The sequence below is a fragment of the Trachemys scripta genome, chromosome 13, assembly GCF_013100865.1.
Source record: "Trachemys scripta elegans isolate TJP31775 chromosome 13, CAS_Tse_1.0, whole genome shotgun sequence".
Classification (NCBI taxonomy): domain Eukaryota; kingdom Metazoa; phylum Chordata; order Testudines; family Emydidae; genus Trachemys; species Trachemys scripta.
Genome location: NC_048310.1, coordinates 3,596,109 through 3,620,047, shown reverse-complemented (window position 1 = coordinate 3,620,047; position 23,939 = coordinate 3,596,109). Strand labels below are relative to the sequence as shown.

The window sequence follows — 23,939 nt, the reverse complement described above, 5'->3', positions numbered from 1 at the left end:
GTCTCCCACCTTAAACAGTTACTCTGAGTGAACTTACTCTATTTAATAGAGTCCTATTCCCTGCTTCACTTCAACATGGTCCTATAGCACCATGACAGAGAGCTAAATGCAGCAATTGTAACGACACTACGTGGAAGTTTGAACACGTCCAGCTCTCTTAGAGGAAATGGGGATGCTGTCTGACAGGCCACCAGGGCAAAGGTTTCCTAGGCTAACCATCAGTCAAGGGAAAGATAGCGTAGTTGGCCAACACGCCCTTCCATTCACCCAGATTCAAAGTAGTGCTTCTAGAGGCGCCTTTATTTCCTAGCGTCCACACACTTCATTTACAGGAATGTAAGACAATCACTCTCTTTCATCTAGAAATGCAACGCCTGGAGCCTATAGATTCATGCAAGGAATGCTCCTGCTTGAGCTCAGCCAATGCCCTCATCTTTAATGTGGAGCCCCTGGCTGCACTTCCACAAAAGGGTTTGGAGCTGCCTAAGACCAACATGCTGGCTGCCCTCCTCCTCTCACTGAGGAAGGTAGGGGAGCAAGGAGCCACCAGCCACTCTTAAGGAAGTGACTAACATGGGCGAGCTCCCAAAATTCACAATTAACTTGTGCGTGTCTTGTAGACTACATGCCAAGATGGAATTTGTCCTGTCATAGCCTTTAGCGCCCTTGATTAGGCGAGGGCTCTTGTCTTGGGCACTACAGATGTAGTAACTGGCCCAAAGAGCTTTGTGCTAGTTGGCACTACGGCACCAACTGCTCTAGAGCTATTTTGCACATCTCAGCACGAAGGGCACAAACCCATCTTATCCTCATAGGCTCCATTCTGTGCTCTCAGCCTGTTCAGCGTCTTTCCTCCTGAAACGAGATTCTTGTATCCTACATTCCTCACTCCAGCTCTAATAAAATCTGCTCCCCTTTGGCTTTTGGGATTAAAAATGACCAGAAGTCAGAGTTACAAACCAAACCATTTAATCTTCTCTTGGAAGTAAAACAGTATAGGAGCCCAACCTCAAGATCTCCTGGGCAACAGGCTGGGCAGGTAAATTCATCCTCTGTGCAGGGCCTTCAAGCACAGATTAGGAGTGACAGCAGAATGCAAGATGGCAAGGAGCAGCAGGGTCATGCATACAGTTTAGCAGTTTTACATACTACATGGTAGTAACCCCAAATAGCCCGTAGACCTAAATCATGAGGGAAGGAGACAGACAAGCATCTTGGGACACAAGATTTTACTGGCAGCAGATGACAAACGCTGCACTTTACCTTTGCTTGTTCCTTCCTCCCTTCACAGCGCTGAGGACTGAAATGACAGGGGCTTTCCTTCCCAGTAGTAAGGCTGCCTGTTCCTTATTAGAACTGCCAGTTTGTGTGGACTGAATTCCCTCGTCCCCTGTATCCAGCTATCTGCCTGTATGATGTAAGAGCAGAGGCAGCTGATCTGAAAGTGCCTCCCAAGACAGGCAAGAACAGAGAACTCTGATCACTTTAACAAGTGAAAAGAACCTTCTAGCAGCAGAGTGATTTAGTTTACAAGATTTTAATTTACAAATAAAAAACTACACTTTTCATTTTTTCTCTTTTTTCTCCTCTTTCTTGCCATCACTCTTCTCTTTGTCTTTCTCCTTCTCATCTTTCCTCTCCTTTTTGCTTTCCTCCTTTTCCTGACCTTCCTTCTTCTCTGCATCTCTGTTGGCAATCTTGTTGTTGATGAGGTTGTGCAGGGCAACCACAGACCGGATAAGAGAAGCCAAGTAGACCACCACCATCTGGTCATTGGTCTTCAGGTAAAAGGCCTTGACAAACTCCTGCAGGTTGACATCTGGTAGCAGGTTGAAGACATCCTGAAGCTGGTAAATGATCTGGTGATTGATGGGTAGTTTGCCCATGGCCACTTTCTCTAGGTAGCTCCTGATATCCAGAAGCTTGGAGTTCAGTCCCTTCAAACCATGGACCTGGTTTGTGATGCGCTGGGACAGAGTGCCCACTGTTGTGTCTTTAATATCTCTGAAACACCCAAAATAGGAAGGAGAAGCCTTAATGTTACTTTACTTACATTAATTTATTTTTGAGCTAGAAAGATCTATAGAAGGCTGCTTTGAAGGGTAGATGAAGTAAAATTTTACAAAACACTTCACAGCAAAGATTCAGAAAAAACGAATTTACATTGGGTGCATTAGAAACACTTAACATAGATTTGATAAAAGTCACCATATGCTCTCTATGGACTGAATATTTTTTAGGAATACTAGTCTGATGGTTAGGAGATAACAAGGGGACTCCTGGATTGTGTGAGAGGCTGTGTCACTAACTCACTTTGGGGACTTGGGCAAGTCACACCTCTCCAGATTACACAGCTGTAAAATAGGTATAATTGTTTAATATCACAGGGGCCTTGCGAGACTTAACATTTCACTGAAGGCTTGGAGATTGCTTTATAAAGAGTGAAGGCAAACCAAAGCAAAATCTCCCTCTGTGACTATTTGTAAACAATGCCTTTCTGCTCTTTGAGTCTTGATAGATGAAAGGTCTGCGTAGTCTGCCCCCAGATAATGTTGCTCTCCTTTATGAACTATGAAGTGTGACTTTACATTGTTCTTAAGTATCTCAAGCTATTTGCTGGAGTTCAAGGAGCAAGGTGAAACTGACTTTTTTTTTTTTTTTTAAAAACAGTCAGTCAAACATTTCACTAGAAATGAGTTCAGCAGATTCTGTATTATGCAGTATTGATGAATTAACCTGTTTAGATTAAATTAAGTGTTTAAGTCGCATGTAACAAGGTCCTTGTTTCTTGTATTGTATCCCTGGGCAGGCAGCTGGTGCCAGGAGTAGTTAGATGGATAAAATGAGCTGCCATCCAACCACTGATAAGGTTTTCATTAAAATAAAGCTTTTACCGTAGCAAGTGTTCAACACCAACTTCCTCTGCTTCCTCAGCTCCAATTTCACTGGTCACATGTTCAAAAGTCTTGGAGGTTGGAGTTCCATCCTTTGTTGGGGTACAAGAATGGGATGGTAACAAGGTTAGAAATAGAAAGCAGATGATTACAGGTGTGACAGCATAACCTCAAGTAAGCGGGTTTTGGGTACTGTGCATGTGAACAGTAGAACTGCTCCAATGAAACTTCAAAGCAAAGAAGGTTTATTGGAAGCTGGATTTGTTACATGCCAAAAAGCACTGTACATTTTATCCAGAGCTACCTCTGGCCTGCTTCGATGAATAGGTGGAACATGCATGATAAGAATAGGATCAGAAACAGCCAGTGAGGAAAACCTATCAAGATGGGATAGGAGAGCCCCACACAGTCCACAGATATGGTGAAAACTAGTTCATAACAGAATCCCCAAAGTGAGTTAATTAAGTATATGGGGTTTTAAAAAGGGAGACTAAGAAATTGATATTCTTTAAATTAATCTAGAAAACTGGCTAGACATGCCACTGGAAGTCAGACAGGAAGGAGGTCATCAACAAAGATGACAACAATAACTATAATTATAAAATAAGGTACTTTAACGTGCTGCCTAATTTCTAGTGCACACCAGTTAAACTGAGGCAGATGTCACTAACCCACAGAAATGCTAGAGACAGCCGAGGTGATGGTAACACCACATTATTCTGTACATTAACGCTCCTCCCACCATTTCATTTGTAGCATTATTCTTGGGGAGGCTCAATAGTTTCCAGGTAGTTAATTTGCAGGGCTATGTACTGGAGAGTGTGTGTGTGTGCGACCGAGTGCCATGGTGACTATTTTATTTGAAGATGGGACCTAGTTACCTTTGAGACTTGTATTAGTTTTGGTTGTACCATGCTTCAGGCCCAGTGGGGACCAACAGCTGTAAGAACAAGAGTTCACAATACCAGAAAAAATTTAAGACTGGAGAACCTGGGAACAGCTGTCTCTCTCCACCATGGGTCTCAAACAGATAATGACAAGACCAGTTTTTTTTTTTTTAAATATTTTGGGATTCTGATTTTAAAACCATCAAAATTAAATCTGGACAAAAAGTCACCACTGATTCTAGATGCGTGATTAACAAAGATAGTAAAGTCAACCGTGTGTAGTTAAGAGTAAGCTGGCGAAGATGAGGGGTGCGATTACTCAAATTATTGCTGCAACAAGCTGACGTGTATCAGTTGTATCATAAATGCGTACGCCATCCTGCTGCTTTTTCATGGGTGTGGACAAACAGTAAAGGAGCAGCTAGCTGAAGCTGCAAGAACCTGCAGAGCTCCTCGGTTCAAGCAGCGAGAAACTGCTTTTCAGGGGTGTTGGAGGATGGATAATTTTGGTTCAATAAGCTGAAATTTACAGCGGGGGTTCAAACACTAATTTAGCAGGTTTAAACTGGAAGGCAAAAAACCCCTAGTTGGCAGACGCAATGTTATCTATTGAACTGAAAAATCCAAACTGATGTAGTGGAAAGGGTACCCTAAAGGACAAGGCAAGATGGTTTAACGTATCGATTTCTTAAAGCACCTCTTTCCCTTTTGCAGGAAATCCCACAATAGACTGAAAATGACAAATACTGAAATGTTCAACACTCACATCATGAACTTCTTCAACTGAAATATAGGCTTCTGTTGGCAGTCCCAGGTCCTTTGGCTTTACATCAATAATTACCAATACCTGGTAGAGAAACACATATTAGACAAAACCTACTCAAGAACTAGAAGAAACAGGTTGTGGCCAACTGCTAATTCTCTAGCAATGACAAGTTTGTTTTTCAATCAAAGAGGTTTCTAACTGCAAGCAGAGAAAAAAATGTCTGCCACTGTTTCAAGGGAGACTGATCAGCGTGCTCTATTCACTTTACATCTACCATGCTATATCTTACTACATTTCATGTCACTACTGCAAATTGCAGATGGAGCTGGAAGGGACTGCGGGTTCCCAGAGGCTCCATAAACAGTTTAAGTGCATTACTTACAGAATTAGGACAGTATCTTTTCATTAGTTCATTGATGGCAATGTCATTCTTGTGTAGTTTGGGGCCTGTGTGGTACCATCCAACAATTCTTTCCCTAGCTGGGAAAAGCAAAAACAATTAGAATAGTCAGAATCTGAGGGTAATGACAGGAAAATAGTTCATACAGGGGCATATAAGCGCTCAAATCCAGGTACTGCCTGACCCTGGGCTGTGCCCAAACTTCCCAAAGGACATCAAGTAGAACTCCCACTTCTGCTTTACAGACACCAGTAAAGACCTAAACGCTTTGAGAAACTAAATTGTTGCTGCACTTTGCACGCCTTTGCCTCAGATTCTGAGCTGGTGGAAGGCAGTTTAGGAATGGAAAATGGAGTAGGTGATGGCTGAGGGCATATGAAGGTTGGGAGCTGAACAACGCATGTAGATTAAAAATTTACTGGCAAATCTGGAAAAACAGGGCTTTACAGGAAGGTATTTGCTAAATTGGCTTTTGTGCCTAGACACTTCAACAATGGGTGCATATGAGATAGATTAAATGCAGCATTATATTATTGGACAGCACAGACAAGCCATTTGTGCATCACCCCAGACAACCCAAACTACCTTAGCAATAGTCAGTCAGGAGGAGCTTCAACAAATAAGATGGCTCTTTCGTCATTAAACTTAGGCTTTTGAAGACCCTTCACAGAAAACAACTTTAAATCACCAAACAATGCAGAGATAACATCAGCAACAGGCCGCAGTGGACTTCAGCATCCTTACGATACACAGGCAAAGCAACCATCCTCAAGGCAGTGAGGTTCCAATTTTTTTTTTTTTTTTAATTAGTATCAATGCTTTGATTTGCAGACAGGAAGCCAAAGATGTTCAAAGCACAGGTGTAGTGTCCCATGCTGCTCCACTTCCTTAAACAGGTGAACAATCAGATTTTGCTCTAGTCAAAGCTTTTGAGTGGTCTCAAAGGGTACGTCTTCACTTACCGGAGGGTCCGGCGGCAGGCACTCGATGTTCTGGGATCGATTTATCGCATCTGGTTAAGACGCGATAAATCGATCCCGGAAGTGCTCGCCGTCGACGCCGGTACTCCAGCTCGGCGAGAGAGTACACGGCATCGACGGGGGAGCCTCCGTGCCGCGTCTGGACCCGCGGTAAGTTCGAACTAAGGTACTTCGAATTCAGCTATGTTATTAACGTAGCTGAATTTGCGTACCTTAGTCCGAAGTGGGGACTTAGTGGGGACCAGGCCAAAGGGTAGTACCCACGGTAGAGCATAGTACAATAATCTATCTTAGAAGTGACAAAGGCATGGTTCTTCTTCGAGTGCTTGCTCATATCCATTCCATTAGGTGTGTGCGCGCCGCGTGCACGATCGTCGGAAGATTTTCTACCCTAGCAACACCGGCGGGTCGGCTGTGGAGCCCCCTAGAGTGGCGCCTTCATGGCGCTGAATATATACCCCAGCCGACCCGGCGCCCCCTCAGTTCCTTCTTACCGCCCCTGACGGTCGTTGGAACTGTGGAGCGCGGCATAGCTGTTCTCCACTCTCCCTAGCTTCGTTCGTTAGCAGTTATAGTTACAGTTCTAGTGTTAAATAGTTAAATAGTTAAAATAGTTAGTAAAAGTTGTTTAGTTGTTATACTAGTTCAGGGGATTAAGGGGGTCGTCTCCCCCTTTCTCCCCCGGCCGCGGGTCCGGGCTCATGCCCAAAGCTCCCGGCTTCAAGCAGTGCGCCTCCTGCGCTAAACATATGCCCACGAGCGACCCGCACGACTCCTGTCTGAAGTGCCTGGGAGAGTCCCATCAAACAGATAAGTGCAAGATCTGTAAGGCCTTCAGACCAAGGACCAAGAAGGAGCGGGACTTTCGGCTCCGGCAACTTCTGATGGAGGCGGCACTTAGTCCTGACGCTCCATCTACAAGTCAGGCCCCGGCACCTAGCGCCTCGGTGCGCAGTGCCCCGGCGGCACCGGCCACGACGACCACGCGAGTGGCGTCGGACAAGCCTCCCCGGCACCGGACCTTGTCGGCACCGCAAGCACAGCAAGTGCCTAGGCGCCGTTCATTATCCCCAGGGCATAAAAAAGCCCATAAGACGGGGGCCTCCGTGCCGAAGACGCCGGCTCCCCCAGTGCCGGGGGTAGAGCCGCGTCCGCCGGTGGAGCACCGGAAACAGGTGCCTCCAGCACCGTCGACTCCGGCGCCGAAGCCGTTGAGTCCGGTGCAGATAGCGTCTCCACCGAGACCGGCGGTTATACAGTGCCTCCCGTCGACTCCAGAGACCTTCGAGGCGGCAAGAGACTTAATAGCTCTCACAGAGCCGGCACCGCCCCAACCACCGGCACCGAAGGCACCGTTGACTCGCCCGGTACAGTCGAGGGGGAAACCTGCCTTGATGCGCCCTCCATCGCAAGGGCTGGAACCTCGGCACCGATCCAGGTCCCGAAGCAGGTCCCCACGCCGCTCGCAGTCCCGGCACCGAATATCGCCTCGGCACCGGTCGTACTCGCGGCCAAGATCTTCTTCGCGGCACCGCTCTACGTCTCGACACCGCTATGATCGTCGGCACCGATCAACGTCGAGACGTAGTTCTCGGCACCGCTACGGTCGACGCTCGACGTCGAGAGGCCGCTCCCGGCACCGGGCATACTCCAGGTCCTCGTCGAGGTCCAGATCTGACTCCCGGCACCGACGAGGTCATCGGCACCGGTCACGGTCCCGGCACCGATCGCCGGCACCGCGTAGAGATAGATCATCTCCGGACCGGCACCGTGCGGCACCGCAGCCCACGGGAATCGTCTCGACGCTCTCGGCACCGCCGTGGCCATCGAGATCGGTGTCCCACTCCTCGGAGGACCTCTCGAGATCGGCATATCCCCCTCAAGGGCAAGCCGAGGAACAGGACTTGGGCCATTGGCGGGAGATGACAGAGGACCATTCTCATGGCCCATCTCACTGGTCGTTCTGGACCCCGTGGGCGTACCATCAGGAGCAAGGGGCTCCAATACCCTCGACCTCTCGCTCGAGTCACTCTGTCAGAAGGGCCCCGGAGTCCACCATCTCTCGGCCTCCACCAGGGGACATGGAGGCTTCCGTGTCCGCACCGCCTGACGCCCTGGACCCAGGCGCAGGTGATGCTCCGGCACAGGAACAGGGAGACCAGGACCAGCCCTTGGATCCTGTTCCACCGGAGGCATCTTCCTCTTCTTCGCCGGACGAGGCAGTGGCGGGCACATCGTGCACGGGCCCACCTCCAATAGATCTTCGGGCTCACCAGGATCTTCTGCGCAGGATGGCCCGTAATATGGACCTGCAGGCGGAGGAGGTAGTGGAGGTGCACGACCCGATAGTGAATATCCTCGGAGCGGATGCCCCATCGAGGGTAGCGTTACCCATGATCCGCACGATACAAACTAATGCGGATACGATATGGCAAACTCCTGCCTCTATCCCACCCACAGCGAGAGGGGTGGAAAGGAAATACTTTGTCCCGTCTAAGGACTACGGGTACTTGTATACCCACCCCCCAACCGTGTTCACTGGTGGTGGCATCAGTGAACGCACGAGAGCGGCACGGCCAGCAGGCTGCAGCGCCTAAATCAAAAGAGGCTAAGCGGCTCGATTTGTTTGGCCGTAAGGTTTACTCAGCCGGAGGGCTGCAACTTAGAGCGGCGAACCAACAGGCGCTACTGAGCCGCTACAATTTTAACTCCTGGAACTCTATGGGGAAGTTTAAGGAGTTGATTCCCCAAGAGTCCAGGGAAGAGTTTGGAGCCATGGTAGAGGAAGGTAAGAAGGTGGCTCGAACCTCCTTGCAGGCCTCCTTGGACATAGCAGACTCGGCTGCGCGGACCCTGGCTTCGGGTATCGCTATGCGGAGGATCTCCTGGCTTCAGGTTTCGGGTTTGCCTCCGGAGCTGCAGCAAACCCTACAGGATCTGCCCTTTGAGGGACATGGATTGTTCTCGGACAAGACGGACTCTCGCCTGCAGAGCCTCAAGGACTCGAGAACAATCATGCGCTCCCTCGGGATGCATGTTGTGGGCCCTCAGCGCAGGCCATTTAGGCCGCAGCCTCAGCGCTTCTACCCCCCCCGCCTCGCCAGAGACAAGACTCGGCCCGGAGGCGAGGGCGAGGTGGTAGGAGAAGGTGGACCGGCCCTCAACCCGGCCAGAACCAAGGGCCACCTAGACCACCTTCAGGCCCCAGGCAGAACTTTTGAAGGTGCGGTCGAGGACGGCGCCCCAGTCATCCACCAGGATCCAGCCCCCTACTTTCGGGATCGCCTCTCCCACTTCCACCGTGCCTGGTCCCTTATAACTTCGGACCGTTGGGTCCTCTGCACGGTGGAGAGGGGATACGCTATCCAGTTTTCTTCTATCCCCCCCTCCCACCCCCCTTTCCCGTCCCTCTTCAGGGACCCTTCTCACGAGCAACTTCTTATACAGGAGGTTTCTACGCTCCTGGCCTTGGGGGCCATAGAGGAGGTTCCGATAGAGTTAAGGGGCAGGGGATTTTATTCCCGTTACTTCCTGATCCCCAAGTCCAAAGGAGGTCTGCGGCCCATCTTGGACTTGCGCGGACTCAACAAATTCGTAGTAAAGTTGAAGTTCCGCATGGTCTCTTTGGGGGCCATTATCCCTTCCCTCGATCCTGGAGACTGGTTCGCCGCCCTCGACATGAAAGACGCATACTTTCACATCACAATTTACCCACCTCACAGACGCTTCCTGCGATTCGTGGTAAACACGGTGCACTACCAGTTTGCAGTCCTTCCCTTCGGCCTATCCTCGGCCCCAAGAGTGTTCACGAAATGTATGGCTGTCGTGGCAGCGTACCTTCGTCGACAAGGGATACAGGTGTTCCCGTACCTAGACGACTGGCTGGTACGCGGTCGCACCAAGGAGCAAGTTCAAGCTCACGTCCACACAATAGTGCACACATTCAACGAGTTGGGCATCCTACTCAACAAGGACAAATCCACTCTAGAACCTACCCAGAGAATAGAATTCATTGGAGCAGTTCTCGACTCCAAACGTGCACAAGCCATCCTGCCAGACAACCGCTTTGGCACCATCACGAACCTCATTCAAGGGCTACAGGCCTTCTCAACTACCACGGTGAGGTCGTGCCTTACCCTGCTGGGTCACATGGCTTCCTGCACGTACGTAACCAGGCATGCCAGACTTCGGCTTCGCCCACTCCAGACCTGGGTGTCATCAATATACCGTCCACATCGGGACAGCCTGAACATGGTGGTCACGGTCCCGAACTCGGTCCTGGCCTCCCTCACCTGGTGGCTAGATCACAATGTGGTCTGCGAGGGGATGCCATTTCACGCCCCACAACCCTCTCTGCACCTGGTCACAGACGCTTCATCTCTGGGTTGGGGCGCCCATCTCAACGAACACCATACCCAGGGCCTGTGGACTGCACCCCAGCTAGCCCTGCATATCAATGTTCGGGAATTGATGGCGGTGCGCCTGGCGTGCCAGGCATTCCTCAATCTCCTACGTGGCCGCTGTGTGTTGGTTCTCATCGACAACACCACGGCCATGTTTTACATCAACAAGCAAGGAGGAGCACGTTCGTCAATTCTATGCCAAGAGGCCATTCGCCTGTGGGACTTCTGCATCGCCCACTCAATCCATCTCACGGCATCGTTCCTCCCTGGAGTCCAGAACACTCTAGCGGACCGACTCAGCAGGTCCTTCCAGACGCACGAGTGGTCTATCCGTCCGGACATCATACATTCCGTCTTCCAGAAGTGGGGGTTTCCCCAGATAGACCTGTTTGCATCCCGAGACAACAGGAAGTGCCACATGTTCTGCTCCCTACAAGGTCGAGCTCCGGGCTCCCTCTCGGATGCGTTTCTCCTTCCCTGGAAAGACCACCTGTTTTATGCCTTCCCTCCGTTTCCTCTGGTCCACAAGGTACTGCTCAAATTGCGCAGAGACCAGGCACAGGTAATTCTGATTGCTCCAGCGTGGCCGAGACAACATTGGTACACCACACTGTTGGAGCTCTCGGTTCAGACACCGATCCCGCTTCCATTATGTCCGGATCTCATATCTCAGGACCACGGTTGGCTGCGTCACCCCGACCTGCAATCACTCCACCTCACGGCGTGGCTGCTCCATGGTTCACCCAGGCAGAGCGGCAATGCTCGCACTCTGTCCAACAGATCCTGCTGAGCAGTAGGAAGCCCTCAACACGGACCACGTACCTGGCCAAGTGGAAACGGTTCTCCTGTTGGTGCGAACAACGAGCCACGTCCCCGTTGCAGGCACCCATTCCTCTCATATTGGAATATCTCCTCTCCCTAAAACAACAAGGGTTGGCGATATCTTCAATTAGAGTTCACCTGGCCGCTATATCGGCCTTTCACCCAGGGGAACTCGCGTCCTCGGTATTCTCTAACCCGATGGTTGTTAGATTCCTCAAGGGCTTAGACCGGACGTACCCACAACAGCGTCATCCCGTCCCGACGTGGGATCTCAATCTGGTTCTCTCCAAACTCACAGGTCCTCCGTTCGAGCCACTGGCCACCTGTTCACTTCTGTACCTATCCTGGAAGACAGCCTTCCTCGTAGCCATCACCTCAGCAAGGCGCGTTTCTGAACTCAGGGCGCTTACATCTGAGCCCCCTTACACAGTTTTTCATAAGGATAAAGTGCAGCTTCGTCCACATCCTGCCTTTCTCCCTAAGGTGGTTTCTACATTTCATATCAACCAGGACATATTTCTCCCGGTCTTTTATCCCAAACCACATGCCACTCGCCAGGATCAACGTTTGCATTCCCTGGACGTACGCAGGGCCCTGGCCTTCTATGTTGACCGCACAAAGCACTTTAGAAAGACGACGCAACTCTTCGTTGCAGTGGCTGACCGAATGAAAGGCTCACCGGTCTCCTCACAACGCCTATCCTCCTGGATTACGTCTTGCATCCGGACTTGCTATGACCTGGCAGGTGTCTCAGCACCGCGCCTCACCGCCCACTCCACGAGGGCCCAAGCCTCCTCGACTGCTTTCCTGGCGCAAGTTCCGATCCAGGACATTTGTAGAGCGGCAGTTTGGTCATCAGTCCACACGTTTACAGCCCACTATGCACTAGTGCAACAGTCCAGGGACGATGCTGCTTTCGGATCAGCGGTTTTGCACACAGCAATGTCTCACTCCGACCCCACCACCTAAGTTGGGCTTGGGAGTCACCTAATGGAATGGATATGAGCAAGCACTCGAAGAAGAAAAGACGGTTACTCACCGTTGTAACTGTTGTTCTTCGAGATGTGTTGCTCATATCCATTCCAAACCCGCCCCCCGTCCCCACTGTCGGAGTAGCCGGCAAGAAGGAACTGAGGGGGCGCCGGGTCGGCTGGGGTATATATTCAGCGCCATGAAGGCGCCACTCTAGGGGGCTCCACAGCCGACCCGCCGGTGTTGCTAGGGTAGAAAATCTTCCGACGATCGTGCACGCGGCGCGCACACACCTAATGGAATGGATATGAGCAACACATCTCGAAGAACAACAGTTACAACGGTGAGTAACCGTCTTATCCTGTCTGTCAAATATTTTAAACCCCTTATCAGCTATAAATGATCCCCGAGTCAGAGCTGGTTTATGCAACATGGCACTTTCGAGCGCACAGACTGTGGGACTCTCTCAGAGACAAGGGGGCCAATGAGCTCTTAATATCCTGCTGCACAAAAATTCAAAGATAATAAGCTGCAAGATCTGCACTAGACTTGAGACTCAAATACTTAAGGAATCATAAGAACATCAGCAGTCTAAATAAGAGTTTTTCTAAGGGCTGGGAATGTTCACAGGGGAATTACTGTAGCATCTCCAGATTCAGCCCCCATAATCTTATAAAGAAAAGTAAGACCTTTATAAGCAAAACAGAAAGGTTAATCAGTTCACTTGGGTTTGTAATTCAGATGTCTGCACTCATATGAGGGAAAGGAGATTCTGGCGGAAGGGGTCACAGTATCAGAGTTTGAATTTCTTATAGCTATTCAATCCCCAAGACCGTCACCTCAGTTCTTGGAAGTACAGCGCTACCAGTAGACTTAGAGAGAGAGTTTCTAGGTAAATATCAACCGCTCACAATGTGCACTTACCATTGACTTTTTTAAACATTCCATACATGTTCTCCAGATAATCATGGTCTAGAAACCACACAGAGTCATCTTTATCATCCTCATCGAAAGGGACTGGGAACAAAACAGTTAGTTCAATATTTAGTAGTTCAAGTTTCATCCAGCCTGAAAACTTTCACAGAAAAATCAGTTTTTTTTTCCCAGCAAGTTCTTGGCTACAAATGAAAAAAAAAGTAATTTTGCTCAATTTTGATTGAATACAACTGTTCTGCTATACTGAGCTGCACATACTGTTGTAAAACTCAACAGGAAAACAGTAAAATTAGCTGATTTTTTTAAAGTGGTTTTCTGATAATTACTGAATTAGTTTTAGAATTAAGCAAGGAAAACCAAAGCAATTGAATTATTTTGAGCAAACGACATCTACGAACTGTTCAAGAACACGCCAGGAACATTCTAGTGTATTAACAATTTACACAAAATTGGTGTGTAAGGACTTCTGATAAAGAAAATGTGGGTCCGAATAGGTCACTAGAGCCTGTTGGGTCAACAGAGGTGAAAAGCTACTTTGTGGTACAAGACACATTCCATTAGTGCATTAAGACAAATAACTACAATTCTACGAAGTCTGTTTAAAAATAATTGCATATGCCATTTTCTTGAGTAAAGAACTAGTTTGTTTTGTTAGTTCACATTATGGATAACAGGCTACAAGTTTAGTTCTGAGCAACAGGGCTTTAATTTATAGGAATACAAAAAAATCTCCAATTATAAAGTTCTATTTTTGGCAGCCCTGCAGTTTAAGTGACCAAACTGTTACTCCATCTTCCCAACTCTGCAAAAATAACCCAGGATTAGGCTACACTTTTGTTCCCAGATTTTCACGCAGGAGCCAACACGGATGATTCTGCTTTATCAATAAATACCCCCTTCGGAAAGCAGATGAATAAGAGAAGATAAGAGAGGTAAATAAGAAAACAAAGGTCAGAAAAGACGATACAGGTCCTGATTTTACCACTGTACAAAACCAGGATTCAAACTCAAGAGGTAATGATTTAATACAAGTGAAAATACACTTTTTAAGCAATATCTGTGCAATTCTCATGGGCTATTCTTAAAGAAAAAAGGTACTTTTCAAATAAACCATTAGATCTTCATGTGAATAAGTAACATCTGCAATGACATTAGCTAGATAACTCAAACCATGAGTCTTCAAAGCCCAAGGTCATAAAATGATCACAATCCAGGATCAGGAAGAAATCTTCCACCTCCGAGAGTATACCGAACAATTATTGCTTTAGGAGTTTTACAGCTGCCTCTGAGCATTCACCATTGGATACTGCTGCAGACAAGATGCAGAGCTGGAGGAGATTGATGGGATCGAGTTCTTTTGTAAGCAGATAACCAGCATTTTTCCATGAAAATGTAGACACCGTAGCTTCATGAATTTATAAATGGGAAGAAGAATTTAATGTGCCAGGATGGTGCAAGAAAACATATGGCAGTTTTCCTGCTAGCTAACTTAATAGGTGGTAAACAGAATAGGACACCCAAACTCACCTGCAAAACTGTTGGATACGTCTAATATTTTCTTCTGCCAAGAGCCCAGCAACACTCCAACAACTCGCTTCTGATTCCCAACTTTTCCTATTCTAAATGGAAAAGACTGTCACAGTTTGTATTAAGAAATGCAACATATTTGATACTGGAAATAAAACACCAATAGTACAAATGAATCAGTTGTGTCATCTGACTTTAAGTTAGAAGATAAACAGCATGTGGTTCTTGGGGATGTAGGTGGGAGACGAACAGGGTAATATGTTCCTTGTCATTACGTAGTTAATTTATACCTAAAGAAGTTGTTACAGTGCACTCTAAATCCAGGCACTACACTTGTAATTTATCCTCTGATGTGAAAAATGCACTAGATGTTTCCATGCAGCTAATGGATGCCACTATAACTGAGATTACTGTGTCATAAAATCGAGGGCTACTACTGCATTTGTTCTGTAAATCAAGCTGTAAAAAGTACAGTAAACTTTGTTCACTGTCATCCCTAATTTACTTTTACAATAGTAGGTTTTTCTCTGCTATTGTACGCTGCCTTGAAGGAAAAGATTTTTTTACATTAAGAGTGCTTGTCAGTTGGTGCAATTAAGTTAATTTTAGGCACACTGAGCACAAATTGCACAAGATGTTTAGAGGAATATAATTTATTCTCTGCTGAGTGAATTGTAGCTTTAAGGGTAAAATCTGTTTAAACCAGACAAATGAAAAATGCCATGATTCAATATGCAGAGAATATACACACTACATTTAAAACCAAAGTCAGTTATGCCTAAAATGGTATTTATAACTTGTTAACCAATTTCACTATATTCAAATGTTACTTTAACTTTGGTTCAATTGTTCTTGAATAAGGGAAAAACAAATAAACCTATTTGGGAATATCATGTCCTTTAATGCAAGCATAAACTATCATCTTTGTAATTTACTAAATCAAATGATACCCCATGACAAATCAGAACTCTCAATACATCATATTGGTACTGTTCAAACTCCTTATATCACAAAATTATAAGAAGTCATCACTCGTAAACTGTTGCTTTTGCAGTCCATTCATGCAGCTTTAGGACACTGTAGTTGCATTTTATTGATGCAAGATAATTCCACTTGCTAATTTTTTTTTTTTAAATGGCATACAGTACAACACACAGGCATGGTCTCTGTCCTAAAGAACCTATGTTTTAAGATAAACATTAGCGCCAAGATTTTCAGAATTGTACATATAAAAATGCATATTCATCTGATTGCATAATTTGGAAGCATAAATTAGCATAACTGCAAGAACACTGGAAATTGTGCAGTCAGATGATTTAGTTAATTATCTATTTATGCGCACAATTGCAGCAACAGGCCATGCCCCCAAATCTGAATAGCTGGTGCTGACTTTCACATTTATGAAGTTATCTAGGGTATGTCTACACAGCGCAGTTGTCACCAAAACTTTTGTCTTTTGCGGGTACTTAAAGTCCTCCCGCGAAAGACAAAAGTTTTGCCAACAGAAGTGGCAGTGTGAATGTGGCTTTGTCGGCAGGAGCGCTCTCCTGCAGACAAAGCTTATGCCACTTGTGGGGCTGGAAGTATTTTGTCAGCAAAAGTGCTGACAAAATACCACAAGAGAGCGTTCGCACTCGCTGACTTGTAGTGACAAGGCTGTGTCGACACAGCCTTGTTGCTAAAAAGCTCCATAGTGTAGACAAGCCCCTTCTACCTTTCTGACACACACAGCCAGAATATCAGACTATTGAAGAAAAATCTTCAGGTTTTCTGAGATACTTGCTCTGGGTTTTACTGATCAATGAGATACGTAGCAGACAATACAAAGCCTAAAGCTCTGCCTCACTGAGTAACTGCTTATAAAAAGGTTACATGCAGTCAGTACCATTTAGTTTAAAAGCCGTTTGGGGTCTTTAAGGATGTAAGGCCAGGATATAAAATGTAACAGTAGCCCTAAGATTGCAGTAACGCTCTTGTATGAGAGCTGGGGCCATTCGTGCCCGAGAGCACTTTTGCATGCAGATGTACAAGGTTTACAGCGATGTTGAAGAAAACTATGGGAAAGGAGCCCAGCCAGGCTGAAGTCGCGAGGAGGTCGCTATGAATTGCTCAAGACCTCAGCAGCGACTTTCAGCTCTACGGGCCCCAAGTTTTTCCAGTCACCAATCCCCAGGGTCCTCCCACGGTGCAGACGAGCCGGCTCGGGGCGGGGTGTGGGGGAGCCGGAGAACGGGGCACACCTGCACACGGGTTTCCTGGGGGCCGAAATCCCGCACGGGAGTCCCCGCAAGCGCCGGGCACCGGCACGAACCCACATGCGAGAGCCAGGCCCGCGAGCAGTACCGCACCAGCCAGGCCCCCCCTCCCTAGAGACCCCCCCGCCAGCCCCCCCTCACCCCCCGGCCCGGGGCCCGGGCCCTCTCGCAGCCACGAGGCGCGGGTGAGGGGCACGGGCCCGCGGCAGGGCCATGACTCAGCGCCCCCGCTCCCCGCTCCCGGGGCGGGTGAGGCCGAGGCCCCCAGCCCGGCCCGGCCCCGCACAGGGATCCGGCCGGGCCCGTGACTCAGCGGCCGGGCGCGCCAGGCCCCGCCGGGCCGCACCTGTTGAAGTGATCCACCACGCTGAGCAGCACCAGCGGGTGAACCACCACCCGGTCCACGGCCAGCTCCGGCATCGCGCCTCTCGGCCCCGACTCGCTGCGACCCCGGCCCCGGCCCCACACAGCAGCAGCAGGCCCGGCGCCTCAGCCAGCAGTCACTGCCGCCGCTCCCAGCATGCACGGCTCGGGGGCGGAGCCTCCGCGACGCCATCTTGGAAAGGGCGACACACGGGAGTGGGAAGACGCCACCTTGGAAAGGTCACTGGCTGCCCCGCTCGCTAAAACAGGGCCGCCATCTTGGGAAGGTCCGGTCTCTGGCGCCCGCCTCCCCCGGAGGTAGCGCAGCACCGCCATTTTGGGAGGGTCGGTTAGGCTCGAAATGCCCTGTCAGGGGCGGGAGCCTGTGAAACACCTCAGCCCAGGCCTGGGTGCGAGAGCTCGCGACGTGCCCCGCCAGGAGGGGAGGCGCTGGGCCTAGCAGCCAGTGGGCTGGGCTGTCCTCCTCCACCCCCACGCCCTCAGGCCCCACCGTCCCCCCAGTGGCAGGGCCGGAGTGGGCGTGCGGCCTGGCGCCTGCCCCGAGGAGCTCCCAGTCTGAGGCCGCGAGATGGACGGACCGAGCGCTGTGACACAGGTGGGGAGCGCAGCTCAGGTGTCGTCTGCGCCCGCAGAGCCAACCCGCCCCCTCGTCCACCGGGGGAGAAGGTGCCAGCCAGCCCCACCATTGCAGGGCCTTTTCCTGGGGCGGAGGGGCGGGAAGAGGCAACAAGGAATGATAGCAAGGTTGTCCTGCCTAACACGTTAAAACGGGCTCCTTCTGCACAGCCCGAGTGTTAAAAACTCCTCCAAAACAACACTGCATCTTAAACAAATAAAATACCCGCCGATTGGCCAACTGGTGTCTTTAATGCCTGTGATGTAATGCATTTGCTAATCTAGGTTCTGCTCCTGTTGAAATCCATGACAATACTGTACTTCCAAAGGATTAGGCCCAGAGAGGTATACATCCTGTTCTGGTGATGGGGTTGGCTTCACTTCCCCTCTCCTGAGGCTGCGAGGTGCCCGCTCGTCCCCTGCATTTGTTGAAGCATTCCTGAAGACTGTACTAACTTGTGTCCCTTCTGTGGGCTGTTGCACTACCAGAAAATAGCTGGAGTGTACCTATGCACTCTCCCACTGCCAGCCTGCCTTCAGCCCAGTGCCTACACTGTGGACTGTTGCACTTGTATATCCAGTTATACTGTCTCTGTGCCTACTAGAGAGGCACCCTATACTGGGGGTTTTCCATGGGGTGGCTTTACCAGAGCTTTGCAGCCATTTTATGTTGATATACCTGAAATAAATGGACTGCAACTCAACCATGAATTCCCCTCTTAGATTGTAAATTTCTTGGAGCAGAAAGTGTCATACATCTTCTTTTATATTTATACAGTACTGAGCAGTTGACAGCTACAGTATTAATGAGCAATAATAATCATACTTATATCCTATGTACCATTTCACATCCTCAAAGTGTTGTACAAAAGTAAACTAACTACTCTTTGCAGAAGGTAAAGTGATATGCCCACTTCCCATTACTCAAAGTAAACAAATAAGATGAATGCTACTGTTAATCTTTACTCTCACCTCTGGTTAGTCATTTAAATTTCAGTGATTACTCTTTTCAGTTTAGGTGACAGGGAAACTGCCTGTATTTACTCAAGATACTGTATCATCATTGTCCTTAATGTACTTTTTGCTATGGTGAATTGAATTCTGTGGCTGTGGAATCATGGAACAAACCAGGACCCTTATGGGCTTTTATATGTGTCAAAAAATAAGGAAGACAAGGTGGCTCTCTGGAAGACAAGGTGGCTCTCTGGAAGACAAGGTGGATCTCTTTAAGACTCCACATGAGGGCACCTTTAGGGAAGGCCAGCAATTGCACAACACTTATCTTCTCTCCAAAAGACACCTGTTCTGTTAATACACTGAGGACTTCTGTTTCCAGGATCTGCCAGTCATGTATCTTTCACCACAACTGAATTTTTTAAATTCAATAAAGCCACTTGAAGGCAGCCTTGTCCACTCCCCTAAGGTCTGTAGGTGGATGCAAGGTTATGCACTTAGGGACTAACAACATGATTTTTCCCCATAAGCTGGGGACGTATCAGTTGGAAGTGACAAGGAGGAGGAACACGTGGGTGTATTGGTTGATCACAGGATGACTACAAGCTGCCAGTGTGATGCAGCGGTGAACAGGCTAATGCAATCTTAGGATGCATCATGCAAGGTATTTCCAGTAGAGCTAGGGAAGGGTTATTAACATTATACAAAGCATTGGTGAGACCTCATCTGGAATAGCATGTGCAGTTCTTGTCTCCCATGTTTAAGAAAGATGAATTCAAACTGTAACAGGTGAAGAGACGGCTACCAGGATGATTAGAGGAATGGAGAACGTACCTTTTGGGAAGAAATGGAAGGAGCTTGACTTACTAACAAAACAAAGGCTAAGGGGAGATATGATTGCTCTCTATAAATACACAAGAGGGATAAACACCAGGGAGGGAGAAGAGTTATTTAAGTAAAGGGCCAATGCTGGCACAAGAACAAATGGATATAAACTGGCCATCAACAAGTTTAGGCTTGAACATGAGGGTTCCCAGCCATCAGAGGAGTAAAGTTCTAGAACAGCCATCTAAGGGGAATAGTGGGGGCAAAAAAATTAACTTGTTTTAAGACTGAGCTTGGTAAATTCATGGAGAGGATGGTATAATGAGATTGCCTACAATGGCATATGGCCCATTCACAACATTAGCAAATATTTCCAATGGCTGGAGATGGGACACTGGATGGGGTGGAGGAGGAGAAGGGTTCTGGTTACTACAGAGAATTCTTTCCCAGACTGGTGGGTCTTGTACACATGCTCAGGTCTAACTGATTACCATATTTCCTCCCCCCCGATATTTTGGCAGAGACCCTGTTTTTTTTGCCTTCCTCTGCAGTGTGGGGCACAGTTCAGTTGCTGGTTTGAAATACTGTAAATGGTGGATTCAGTGTAACTTGAAGTCTTTAAATCAAGATTTGAGGACTGCAGTAACTCAGCCAGAGGTTATGGGCCTACTACAGGAGTGGGAAGGTGAGGTTCTGTGGCTTGCAATCTGCAGGAGGTCAGATTAGGTGATCTCTGAATCAACAATATCTTTTGATCAACAGTATTAAAGGCAGCAAAGATCCATCTCTAGGAGTAAATCTTCAACCAACACAACTCAACAGTCTCTGTACCAAATCGAAGTCAATAGTCAGATTGACAAGGGTCAAGGAAATCCAAGGTCTCGTGAGAACTGTCTCACAACCTTTTCAATAATCCTGTCCCCAAAGAGAGGATTAGACACAAGTTGATAGTTGGGCAGATTGTCTATGTTAAGTGATAGTTTTCTGCACATATACCACACCAGTGCTCCTCTAAGGGAAATCAGTAGTTCTCTTTCCTTAAAAGAGACATTGGCAATCTTCCTTAACACTGGGCCCAGCCCCTTAACTGTGCCCTTCAGTTACCCCATTTGGAAAATGGACCTGTGCGGCACTAGGTCAGAGAGGCATATTGGCAGGGGATGCAGTAGGAGGAGTACATTTACCAGATCCTGGAAATGTTTTTCACTTTTGAAAATTTGCTATGTCTGTTTCAGATGCTGACAACAGAGAATCACTTCTAGTTTTCAATTAATGTCAGATTCTTAAAAATATATTATTCTTGCCTTGAAAACTAGTTATTTCAGGAGCTGATGTCAAAATCTATATATGCCCTAAATGTTGTGGTGCAGTCTAATCTGCAGTCTCTCAGTAGGGGCATCAGGAGTTGCTCGGAGCCCTTTCAGATACATCTCTGCCACCAAGGGTATGAGGTAAGATTGATCAAGCTGTCTCCATGTCACAAACAAGATATCTGGGCCGGAGATGAAGAAAGGCAAAGCCCTCTTCTTAGCCAGTTTTTTAGCTTCCTGGAATTTCTGATGCTACCCCACAGCTTCCTTGTTGCAGTCAGGGAACAGCATGATTTTTTAGAGTTGTTTCTACCACGCAGTTTCTCCAGCTCACTCACAGAGCTTGGTGAGCAGAAGCCCTTCAGTAGTGAGCAAGAATAGTTTGAATAGGAGACGAAGAATAGATTTGTGCTTAAGCCACTGAACTGGGATTTAGGTGATTTGGGTTCAGTTTCTGGCTCTGTCAAACACTGTGTAACCTCAGGCAAGTTGTAGGATCTCTCTTTGCCTCAGTTCCCCATCAGTAAAATGAGGGAAATAATGCTTTCTGTCTCTCACACTTTGTCTATCTTGTCTGTCTAGAGTGTAAGTTCTTCAGGACAGGAATGGTTTCTTACTATGTATGTATGTACAACACCTAGCACAATGATCTTGATAGGGAGCTATGGGAGTTACTGGAATATAAATAATAATGTGAGGTGTCTGGATCTCTTTCCATCCTCAGTGTTAGTGCTGGTGACTTGTATACCCATTTGATCTCCAGTTGTATGTCTTTCTGCAGCTTTAGGAGTTGTGGCAACGTGCCCTACAGGAATTCAGCTGGCTCATCTGCCTCCATATCTTTACGGAGCCTTATTACCTTCAGACACTGCAGCGATGAAGTCCGTCTAAATATGAAGAAAGCTGGATTACATTGCCAGATTTGTTCACTTTCTTCTTGAGGGTTTTTATTATTTTGCTTCAGTTTCTTGTGCAGCCTGGGAGAAAATAGCAACCTTCAGCCTAAACTATACCTTTCAGTACATATATTCATTGAGAAAGGTTCCTTTGCTGTCCAAAATACTATGTTCCTTGACAAAAGAGAAGGATGGAGATGAACCTAAACCCCACATCCCGAACCAGCTTCAGCACTCAACCTATCTCCATAATGGGATTTTGTACTCCCAAGGTGAGGAATGTGTAGACGTGGAGGTTTTGATCCTGGATATCTCTAGTAGGAGAGATAAATCACTCTAACCTGGTGGGACCTGATCCTTTTACTCCAGAATCTACTACCCAAAACAGTTGCTTGGTGAGAGATTCGGATGGCAGTTCTTAAGTTTCCCAGGGTGGTTTATAGCCAGCATCCTTTATTTTCAGCCATTGTCCTGCAGAAGAATATAATTTTTCATGTCAAATCCTAACCAACCTACAAAGTTGTCAGTGCTGTCAAAAGAAAAACATACTTGTGTTGCCTTCTTAAATAAGGCTCTGCTTAAATCTGTCATAACTTACAAACTGTACAAAGAGTTAGAGACCTCTTGTGGAGTTTTTAGAGGTTACATCTTTTTATTTTGTATTTTTTCATATTTTTCTTTCTGGTAGGATTTTTGTTTTTTTCCAGCAGAGGGAGACATCTGACCATGAAACTGAATGGTTAGCAGCAGTATTCTGTAGCCTGTTTTATCAATATACATATAAAACTCAATGTTCAAATTAACTAGTTCAATAAGTAATTTAGCTCATTGATTTTTGGGCATATCCTAAGTGCCATTACAAGCTACGGATATTTTAAATGCCATTACCTAATAGAAGGAAGGTTTTAAGCACCTTTTATTGATTTTATTACTGCTTTATTTTGCTGTCTTGGTTTAAAATCATTTTAACCACTCTGTAATCAAGAAGAAATATATCGTTGGTGAAATACAGTCAATTTCCTAAAAACCTTTGACATCGTTAAATAAGGAATTACAGTTGTTAAATCATGTCAGGCAATAACCGAGGGACAGAAAAGATATAAAATTTGGAGCAGTGGGCCAGCATACCAGTAAGCTATTTTGACCTTTGGCATTCAGACTCTGAATGTGACAATCACACTTCAATTCTCTTCTTGGTTCTTACATCAGTAAGAAGAGATTTAAAATCTCAGCATGCCAGGAAGGTTGCTGAAGGATAACAGAGTATGATTTAGAGACAATTAAAGGGCATTTTAATGACCTGCTGTGACTTTTTGTTAAAATTACTTTCTAACTTAGCAAATTTGAAGTTTCATTTGCCAGATTGTATTGCAAGTAGTGTAGTATATTGATGTTCTACACAAAAGGAGTAAATTGAATCTGCTCACAGGGATTTTCAGCTACTTCCTTGCCTAGCTCTTTTGACTTGAGAAGATTATCAGTATTATTGAGCTAATCAGTTCGTAGAAGTAGACTGGGAATACAGGCTCTACGTTGCCTAATCAAAGAATTGCAAAAGTATGTAGTGAACGTTGGAGCTCAATAAAAAAACAGCTAATGAGTTGATTGCATTGATATTTGATGTAATTTAACTGTAGAGTGGCAAACATCAATACCTCTATATGATTTGGCAAATGATTGTTAAGCTGAGATTCAAAGTTTAAAGAGATTCTGCAGTAAGAGAGAGCACCTGGCAACTAAACAAGATTGGGGAGTTGAATTTTGCCCATTAAACGGAATAGACCCATAAAGTCAAGTGTTTCAATCATTACTATTTTTTAAATAAAAAATTAATTTATAGAGGAAATTTACAATTACACACATGGCTCTTTTCAGAGACAGACTCTCTGGTTCTGAAAAGTTAGAAGACAAAAGGAAAAATAAATTGGATTTATAAAATACGGAAAGGTTATACATCTAATTAATAAAATATTTTGTATGGTTATAAATACTGTAAATACAATATATAACTGTTACACCTACTAATGATTCTCTAGTTATAATTTAATGATGACATAAAAACCTGGAAGGAGGGAAGCCAACACCAAGAAACATTCCCCTATGTCTTTGGAGT

The 23,939-nt window shown here is 46.8% G+C and overlaps 1 protein-coding gene and 1 long non-coding RNA gene across 2 annotated transcripts in view; one reads left to right on the top strand and one right to left on the bottom strand.

Moving 5' to 3' along the window:
- Positions 1 to 952: 952 nt before the first annotated feature.
- PSMD7 (proteasome 26S subunit, non-ATPase 7) lies at positions 953 to 17,376 on the bottom strand. Its single transcript, XM_034788510.1, has 7 exons — positions 17,189 to 17,376; positions 14,588 to 14,679; positions 13,049 to 13,141; positions 4,930 to 5,027; positions 4,548 to 4,628; positions 2,895 to 2,986; positions 953 to 2,004 (listed from the first exon to the last, which is right to left on the bottom strand). Exons 1-7 carry the CDS (start codon positions 17,260 to 17,262, stop codon positions 1,566 to 1,568), a joined length of 969 nt encoding a protein of 322 aa, XP_034644401.1. The 5' UTR covers positions 17,263 to 17,376; the 3' UTR covers positions 953 to 1,565.
- LOC117886572 overlaps positions 17,348 to 23,939 on the top strand; it is a 42,476-nt gene continuing 35,884 nt past the window's right edge. Inside the window, exon 1 of the long non-coding RNA XR_004647997.1 lies at positions 17,348 to 17,821. This is a non-coding gene — a long non-coding RNA (uncharacterized LOC117886572). The remainder of the gene's footprint in view (positions 17,822 to 23,939) is intronic.